The sequence below is a fragment of the Fundulus heteroclitus genome, chromosome 24, assembly GCF_011125445.2.
Source record: "Fundulus heteroclitus isolate FHET01 chromosome 24, MU-UCD_Fhet_4.1, whole genome shotgun sequence".
NCBI lineage: Eukaryota > Metazoa > Chordata > Actinopteri > Cyprinodontiformes > Fundulidae > Fundulus > Fundulus heteroclitus.
In genome coordinates this window covers 11095991-11105822 of record NC_046384.1, presented here as the reverse complement: position 1 = coordinate 11105822, position 9832 = coordinate 11095991, and the positions used below count along the sequence as shown (strand labels likewise).

The window sequence follows — 9832 nt, the reverse complement described above, 5'->3', positions numbered from 1 at the left end:
TGCAGGATGTGTGGGTCTGCAGATATATTGGCTGCCCTTTACCTAGACCTAGACCCTAGACCTGTACAAATTCTGGGTGGAGATAAGGACAGCCCATCTCATCTGGTTTGTCTCATTTTCGTCAGCTTTTGTCACTTCCTGTTTTCAATTAAAGGTGGCCACTCGCATACTATGACTTTATCAAACAAAAAAACCCCATATCTTCCTCTTAAAATAAAACAATATAATCTATGCCTTCATCCTGTCTGTGTTTACTTAGACTTTTTTGCGCCTGAGAAGAACTTGGCCCCAGGTGCAATCAGCAGACATGTACAATGTTGCGCCAACTGACGGCAGAACAGCGGAGATATCAGAAAACAAGATGGAGACATTGATGTAGCTTCTGTAAGAGCCCGTATCCTACAATGCCTCACAGAGTGACAGATCAATGTGGTGTTCGACCGCATTACATTACCTTTTTCATTTCACATCTCCACTGGATGTTGTGTTGACTCACTGGGCTCCCCCCCTTCCCCCAAATGTACTCATTGCCAGCATGTGCAATATCATACTTTGGGTCACATAATCTTGCTAAAGTATATATACACAAAAGCAATTTTTTTTAAATAGAGCAAAAACAAAGTGTAAAACACAGGGATGAAATAAAATAGGTTAACAATGCACAGTAATTTAACTGGGAAACCTTTGTTTACAGCAGGGATTTTGGTTGAGGGGCCGCATACAGCTTAATCTGATCTCAAGAGGGCCACACGAGTAAACTCATTGCAAGATTAAATAGAACTAATAAATGTGGACTTGTTGTTGATTTTTATATTAAATTAATTTCACTTTTACACAATATATTATGAATAACCTCAGCGTTTTTAAGAAAAGTATGTGCAATTTCAACAATACTTTTACTCAGTTAAACATTTACTTAAGTGCATTATAGATAAGAACTGATCACAGTGATTGTACAATGTTAAAAAAACATTTATTCACATTTTTTGGAACTTAAAAACACTGTCCTGCATGACAAAATACATCAAACAGATAAAAATTAAGAAATGATTTAAATTTTTCCACACCTGAAGCTAAATCTGCTAATTAAAACACAGCGCCCCTCATGGACAATATAGAAACTGCAGATTTTCAATTAAACGAAGTACGTGTTTTTTTCAATAATTGTTTTATCATTCTCCTCCTTTTATCTCCTCTTTCTTTCACCTTTTTTTTGTTTTATTTTTTTGAATAATGATAATGCCACCAGGCCGTGTGTTTGACACCCCTGGTTTACAGCCAGAGTGAGCTACTGGCATAGAACTTTATAAAGTCATAGTGTAGGACGAGGCCCCTTTAAAGCTTACGCTACCCTGCCTCAATTCTTTTGCTTTTGCTGATCATGATTGCCTTCCTGTCGTCGGTGCCATACACAACTGGTTAAATTCAGTCATCAATGACTTGGTAAGGTTAATTCTTTTAATTTTATGATTTAAATGGGACACTATGTTTTTCATGGAATTATTTTATCATCTAGTAAAGATGCTGTTTGTTTATATATATAAAAAATGCAAATATAAGTTAATATTTTTCAATGTTTATCTTTATGATGGTAACCACCTTGAACCGAAAATAAACATATAAGAAACCTCTCTATGCTCCAAAGATTTCTGGGGACATTGCACAGCATATAATCAATCTGATTGAATAATTTATAATCCAAACTGGATTTTGTTCAACATATGCAGTTAATGGTAAAATTCTTGTTTTTTAGCAGTTGATAAACTGATGATGAGAAAAACTAAAAGGTTAAAGACATCAAGCTGTGTTAGAGTTAGTGAGATTTTAAAACAAAACATCTGCAATCGTAGGTCCACTTCTGTTTTGCAGCTGATCATTTCCTCTAATGCTTTGAAGGGCAGGGAATTTGTGGTTTACTTTGCATCAATGCAGGAAGAAGGAGATACAAGGCAAAACTTTGTTGCTTTGACATCATGATCTCTATGGAAATACTTAAACTGCACTTTTTTCTTCTTTTTTTCTTTCTGCTTCTCTCAATGTTTTCTCTCCGTGCTTTGGAAGGCCAAGGTAACGTAAATACAACTTTTGTTAAAATGTAATTTTAAATTGTCGTTGTAAATACAATAAATTACCAGACAGGAGTTTGGAAGGTCGCTGAGTTATCATTATATCAACTACTAAGACCAGTTTTATAGGAACAAATCAAACCTAGATTCTCAGTTTTCACCTTTTGCAGCTTATTCTTGGTGTTCTCTCATTAAGCTTCATGAGTTAAGAACCTGAAATAGTTTAAGATTAGTTTTATATAGTTGGTTTATGGTTGTGAATGTCTAGCCTCATAAAACTGTCTCGGATATTTACATATACTATGTAAAACAACTCCTTTTTCTCACTGACATTAAAATCAAACTTAATGCTTTCTGCTTTAGGTCAGCTAGGAATAAAAAATATATTCCTTTAGCATTTCTATTTGCTAAAGGAAAGAAAAATTATATTTGTTCAAGATTGCAATACCTTGAACTAATTTGGGACATTCGGATGATCGTAATGACTTTGGATAATTTACTTTTTTATAATGAGCAGCCATAAGTATGCCCTGATTTCGGTCTAATAGAAAATATGTGAGCAGTGCTTAAAAAGTGTGTGTGTGCGCGCGCGCAAAGTGACCCACAAGCCTGACCCAGTTCCACCAGTTCTTTCTGCAGGAATCAGGGGAAATTTCCAGCAAACATATGGGAGAAACGTCTGGGAGGAAACCCATGATGTTGGACCCAAGTAACACGGTTTAATAAAACAATCATACAAACTACAGAGGAAATCTAGGTTAAGTTCAGAATTTGAGGAGAGTATTATAAAAAATCATAAAATCTAAAAGAATTCCGGTGTTTAGTAAATTGGTAATTCTGTCATATCTAAAGAGGATCTCTAATGGAAATTTAACTTTTTACACATACTTGTACTTCCATTTTAGTCTCTACTGCTTTTATAAACAGCCCAGCCTCTATTTTTTAAGCTCTGTTTTTTTGGCAATAAGTAGCCTAAATGTTTTGTTGGTGTCTGTAAAATGAGCCGTTATAAAAACCTAATAAATATTACGTCTGAATCACTGGGCACCACCCCTCACCTAACAATCCAAGTGGAGCTCCTCCCACTTTATCATCTGGTTTTACCACCAATGGCTCTGACAATATACTACTGAAAGCTCTCTGTCCATTTAAAAACTGCTTTCTGCATCCTTGCTGGTTGTGCAGGAGGCTCCACTCCTTCTGCTAATGCATCTGACTCAGTGTCAAAGATGTGTGGTTGCACCATTGTGCAACGGTTTGCAGCCATTTTCACATGTATAAAGTGCGTGTGTACACAGTGAGTTGGGGGCGTAGCCAGGTACAGCTTATTTGCATAAAAGTGACAAAGCCCTAAAACGGCTCATTCTGAAAGGAGCTCAAGATAGATGGAACAGAGGAGGTGAAATCTCATTATCTCAGAAGGATTTTGTGTATCTCCTATAGACCTATCCTAACTTGTTTAAAAGGAAGCATAATAGGTCCCCTTTAACAAAATATTATTTGTCTCACATACTTAAAGAACACAAACTCTGACTTAATTTCATCTTGATAACATTTTAATGCTTGCAGTGAGTCTCGTGAAAACAATCGGGAAAGAACCAGATTTCACTCCAATCTGCACCAATGAAACATCAAATATCATCATGCTGATAGTTTGCAAGATCAGAACAGAGAGGAGCAGCGGAGAGGAGTGCAGACTGCTGTATAAAGATGAAGGTGACTTTACTAATGAGTGCGACTCCAGGTTCACCCTTAAAACAAGGAACCAAACTGTGTTTCTACACCTGACCAGTTTGACACCTGCAGACAATGGGAACTACTCCTGTGAGTGTTCAAAAGCTGAAGGAACGTATATTCTCTATCTCAACATCACAGTTAATGGTGAGAACATTTTAACACTGGCTGAATCAAGCTTATAAAATAATAAAGTAATCTAATAAAATGTGTTTTTCTCCCTACAAGACTCTGTTCCTGATGATAATCCGGCAGATGAAGCTTGGAGCCATTCTCCAGGAGTGACCCTTCCTTCTGCATTGACTGCTGCTGTTCTCCTCATCATCATAGTTTCAGTTATTGTGGGATTTATCTGCAGGAGACATCCAGAGAGGTGAGAAATTAATGCAACATCCTAGTTTCCTCTTTTGCTGAGACTTAAACTTCCCAGCAAAAACGAATAATTTAGACCTTTTGGTCTTTATCTGTCATTTACATAAATATTTCTCTTTAAAGTTAATTGATCAAACTGTACCTCCAAATGATTATACTTTTACACTAATCTGCAGTGCCCTTTGTATTTAAAGTGCCCGTTTAAGACCTGAAATATTTGGATCAGCTGTACATGGATCTGTCCCCACTGTAGTGAGTAATTATAATTATTTTCTAAGTTCCCATTTTTAGATAGTCATAAATCTTTTTTTTTTTTTTTGCAAAATGCCACAAAGAGGACTAGAGAACACATGGATAACATTAATATTTTTTATTCTGCAAAAACCGTCTAAAAAGTTGACTTTTAGTGGTTTTGCAGAGCCTATTTAGAGATGAGCAACATGTAGCATCCAGGCAGCAATAAATCCCTTTTTTTTCCCATTATCCATCCATCCAGTGCTGGTTAAACAGGTCTTCTGTTGCTTTATTACTCGTGTAGCAATAGGAGGTTTTGCCACCTACTTGCTGCTGGGAATAGGGAGACTATTGCATGTGCTTTGTGGTGGACTATAGATACAAATATATGTTGAATAGTATTTCAAGATGACAGCTGTGTAGGATCTCAGTGAAGTTTAGTCCCTCAAAGTAACATTAGAAACACCAGATGGCGCAATCCTCAAAATTAAATAAATCTGCATAACCTCAGCAGCTGTTTGATGCATTAACACAGTCCAAGGTTTCCCTTCTGTCCTAAACCAGCTGCAAAGTCACTGAGTCAACATTCACTGTTAACGGAAAATGTTTCTGAGTCGTTCTGGTTCAATAAAGACTTAATCTGCTCTAAGAACAATATAGTGAAATAAATATGAGTTTATGCTGGAAAAACTCTAGAAAACCACCACAAGATGTCGCTGTTGCAGTCAGACATGAAGGCATCTAGGTGCAGTAACCAAATCACGTCACAAAAGCAATCATAAAATGAATACAAATATTGATCTTCTCCATTTTGAAAGTGTAAGAAGAAATTGTTGCAAATGTGCTGTAAAAAAATCATAAACAAAATTAATCATAGGGACTGAAATGATTTGGGATGTCAATAGGATCTAAATTGCTGCTTTTTATTAAACGGATATAAGTTTTTGAAATGTTTCTCACAGCAAGGAGGTAAAATGAAGTTTCAGTTTACTTAGCTTCATTTTTGCATTAAGACTGTTTATGTTTTATTTGTTTCATTGTTTAGGATGGAAATAACTCAGATGAACTGTACAAAAGTCTCCAGCTGCGGACAAGCGATCTCTACCAAACTGTCTCCTCTGTTCACTGGAAGCATGAAACTGAAACAAACGCATTTAACAACAAAGGAAATGTTAACCTGGAAAATCTGGAAGTTAACTATGAAGTTAATTATGAAATCTATGAAAATTGTTGAATGAAAAATCTGTCAAATTGAACAAAGTTTGATAAACATTAGGCTGAGTTTCCTTGTGTTGTTTTACTGAGCCAAATCAATCAGAAGTCAATTTCAGTTCTTAGCTCAGGTTATTGAGTAGGAGTTTGCTGTTATTACTCGATAACCTTTAAGTTTATTGTTTCCTTTTTTGTACTTTTATATATATATATATATATATATATATATATATATATATATATATATATATATATATATATATATATATATATATATATATATACATTAGGGCTGGGCAACAATTAAAATTTTTAATCGCGATTAATCGCATATTTTGCCCGATTAATCATGATTAATCGCATTGTATGCGCAAACTCCAAGAATTAATTCAAAAGCAGTGTAAAGAGCACTTTTATTTTAATGTTCTGCTGCCATATGAACAAAAGTGTTGTAACATTTGTAGCACTTATCTTATTTTATACTGGATATTTTCAACCCATCTATTGAATTTAGTGCACTAGTTGATCTTTTCTTCATAAGAGAACAGCAAGCACTGCAGCCAAAATATGGCCTTTTTTGACCTGCTGTATATTAGCCAGTCCCTAAGCTTGATGTATCATGAAACTGTTGACCTTTTGGGTTTTGTGGTTTTTATTTTATTATTACAATTAATAATAATAATAATAATAATAATAATAATAATAATAATAATAATAATAATAATGTTATGTTCAGTGTTTTTTCACTAACCCACCTCTTATATATTTCATTCCTAATGTAATTTTGTCTGTGTTGTGTGCACCTGCCTGTTGCTTTAATCCTATAAATTTCCCCGTCGTGGGATAAAACAAGGATTAGCTAATGTTATCTTATCTTAAATAACACTTTTTAATATATGTACTGGGTTCTTTCAAGGTCTTATTTACATGTTATGTGTGGGCTCCAGTAACATATGATAGATAATATCTACTTTGAAAGTTAACATGAAATGCTGCTGAAGATGAACACTGATCTACCTGGATGTTCCATGGAGGACTGAAACGCATCAGTCTGTGGGTCTGTCGGGGCAATGACAGAAGTTTCGTCTCCTCTCTCCGTTTCTGTGGCTTGACGTTTTCATGTTTTTTCACGTGCTTAGATAAATTTGTTGTGTTTCCACTGAAATGAACCGGCTTTTTACAAAACATACAACTTGATTTCATTTACGGTATTAAAATAAAGCCAAACAATGCTACTTCCCCTGTTCATGTTTTTAATTTATTTTACTTTTATTCATGACCAGTGTTGGATTACTTGTTTTAAGATTTGGTGGGTGATTACTTAATCAGGGTTCAATTTAAATGCAAACAACTGGTATTTATTTTAATTAAATTAAAATGGGACACTGCTTTTCTAGAGTTACCTTTTTGTAAGACATAGCTGGTGTTTAAGTATTGCCAGTGTCTTACAATAACACATAATTAGTCATATTTATAATTTCCTGTCAACTTTTAACATTTATAACAAAAATATGGTTAGCCACCCTACCAGTAACTACCACCAGGCTTAGCCAGTTTACTGAGGGTAACCTTACTGTTTGAATATTGTAACATTTCCTTTACAGGTCCACCCCACTGTCTTGTAATTTTAGAGCCTCTTCTAGAATGATATTTTTAATCTGTAACTGCCTCTGGTAATGTTTTTGGTTATTTTTAAGGATGCCTTGCATGCCAGAGGCTGTTGGGCTCAATCAGCGCTTGACCTGATGGATTACAGAAACAGGCCGCTCAGTCAAGCTAATGGGTATTATGTTTAAATTTATCTTTCTGATCACTAGTTGTGTCTGTGAAACTCTATGGGCTCTCTGTAAGCAATCTGAATGTTAGAAATGATGTTCCTCAAGGCTTATAAAACAATTTATATTAATAATGGGAGCTAGAATGTTGAAGGTTTCTATCATTATGCTGATGACACACTTGTTTATTAACATGCTGATAAAATATATTCCTAATACTTAGGTAGTTTTGTTTTATATTTTTTAAATGACTAAATCTTCAGAGTAATGAAATTTTACTTAATAAACATGGAAAAAGTGCTTGTTACTGTCCCTGTCATCCCTCACAATTAATTACAAGGGCATTATTTATATATCCACTCTTGGTCTATAAGGCACTAAGTGGTGTTGAGCCTTTATATGTTTCATAGTTGTTGGTTAAGTATGAACAATCTAGACCCCTGAAGGCAATGAAAAAGCTCTACTCCATTTTTCAATGATTGGAGCTTAACAAGGGGAGAAAGTATTTAATGTTTATGTCCCTCAAACTACCCAGAAACCTGAGATAAGAAGAAACTTTTGTCTCTTTTAAAAAGGGGCTGAAAACACGGCTGATTACAGAAGCTTAGACATTATGTTCAAAGATTGCTTTATCATTTCTAACATATTTTAGTCCTCTATTTGCCTTATTTTTTGTTATTTTAACATTTTTCTTCTGATTTGATCATGTCTCAGGAAACGTTTATGTGATGATTAATTAATGTTTTTGATGAATGTTTTTTTTTTACATTTGTTTTTCCAGCAAAGTGCTTTAAATTACCCTGTTAATGAACGCTGCTTTACAAATAATCCTGCCCTGTCTTTGCAAATGACGGACACTGTTTATAAAGCACTATGATTCATACAAGGATGTTATGTCCTAAACCACTAATGTAATCTGACGTTGACATTGATATGCACATGCATACCTTTGCAATGGCATAATTCTATTTTCAAAGTCACTCAACAGTCTCTGCCTACATATATAATATCTAAATATAGCAATTACAGGCTATAGGTGCTTAGTTCCCTACTAGACCCTGGCGATAAACCAAAACTTTTCTGACACCAAAATTTACGACAATAACCATCATCATTTTGCCCCCGTAGGTATTTTCGATATTTAAAATAAATTAAAGGAAAAGTTGTTTTTAATAGTTATAGGTTGGCTAGGCTCATGACCCTTTTAAAAGAGGAAATACACCAGATACGTTGCGGCGTGTAAGCGCAGCTAAGCAGCATACGCACGTCCTACACATAGGTTAGCTTTTCATTTTGATCAGTCAACAAATTTACACTAGAAACATAATGTGGGCACACAACGCGCATATTCATGCTACGCGACACCTAAATTAGCTTGAGGTTCTAATTTCAGACGTGTATATGATCCTGTTTGGCAGGGAATAAACGGGAAAACATCCTGTGTCAAAGAAATCATCCCAAAATAATAGTCGAGGTGGTAGAAGTCACCTTGTTGTAGATGTTGCAGATTGATGGGATGCATCGATTTTTGCTGAGCACTTATTTTTGGTGCCACTTACCATGTGTCGAAACCTCTTTTCTGCGCAGAAACACACAATTGGGGAGCACATTTTGCATTATCTGGTGTAAATCTATGCTTTTAAAACACACCCACAAGCCGCGCTGCTTACGTTACGCTTACGTTACGCGGGCAGTGTATATCCTGTTTGAGACGCTGGCCTATGTGTACAATCTGTAGTCACTCCACCCCATCCACAGGGAATGAATGATTTAGGGCTTTTACAAATAAATATCCTAACCTCATACGCTGAGGTTGAGAAAATGGAGGAAATTTCAAACATGGATGCGGTACCGGCAGTAGAGCTGGTAGAGGAGGAGGAGCAGCTGTTCCTGTCACAGGATGGACCCGTACATTAGTCTGACTGTACTTTACATGAATGATGACTGAAAACTGTGCACCAGAGTGCTTGAGACGGCATATTTTCCAGCCGATACTGTTAAAGCTGTTAGTGTTATCGTGTATTTATCATTATCGAGGGGAACTGCTCAATACATCACAATATTGATATTTCTGGCCATATTGTCCAGCTCTATTACCTATATTTATGTTATTTGAGGGAAAATTATGGAAAAAAACTTTTTATGGAAGGTCAAACATTCAGGGTCCATGGGCATAGTTTCTTTACCTGACTCCGCCAGATAGATTTGCTCCGCATATCCATCTGGAAACCTTCCGTTGAAGTAATTTTGGGAAGGGGCGAAAATACTGGTTAGCTGATTGGCCTATGTTGGTGATAGACGGGCCAAATAAACCAATCAGATTTGTCGTCGCTCGTAACAGAGCGACGACGATAACACAACCACAAGCCAAGCTACTCTTGCTGCTGCAGGTAAAGGCTCGTTAGCTCAGCAAAGAAATACTCTGTAATTCCGATAAAA

The 9832-nt window shown here is 35.7% G+C and overlaps 1 protein-coding gene across 1 annotated transcript; it reads left to right on the top strand.

Moving 5' to 3' along the window:
- Positions 1-3645: 3645 nt before the first annotated feature.
- Positions 3646-5701, top strand: LOC118557699. The gene is made up of 4 exons (XM_036127843.1): positions 3646-3947; positions 4029-4173; positions 4367-4424; positions 5452-5701. Exons 1-4 carry the CDS (start codon positions 3710-3712, stop codon positions 5638-5640), a joined length of 630 nt encoding a protein of 209 aa, XP_035983736.1. The 5' UTR covers positions 3646-3709; the 3' UTR covers positions 5641-5701.
- Positions 5702-9832: the final 4131 nt, after the last annotated feature.

Bases quoted from the DNA above. Each gene is read 5' to 3' on its own strand.
- LOC118557699 (XM_036127843.1), top strand. From the start codon at position 3,710: ATGCTGATAGTTTGCAAGATCAGAACAGAGAGGAGCAGCGGAGAGGAG. The intron at 3,948-4,028 runs GTGAGAACATTT...TCTCCCTACAAG, and splicing joins TCTCAACATCACAGTTAATG to ACTCTGTTCCTGATGATAAT. The intron at 4,174-4,366 runs GTGAGAAATTAA...TTGTATTTAAAG, and splicing joins TGCAGGAGACATCCAGAGAG to TGCCCGTTTAAGACCTGAAA.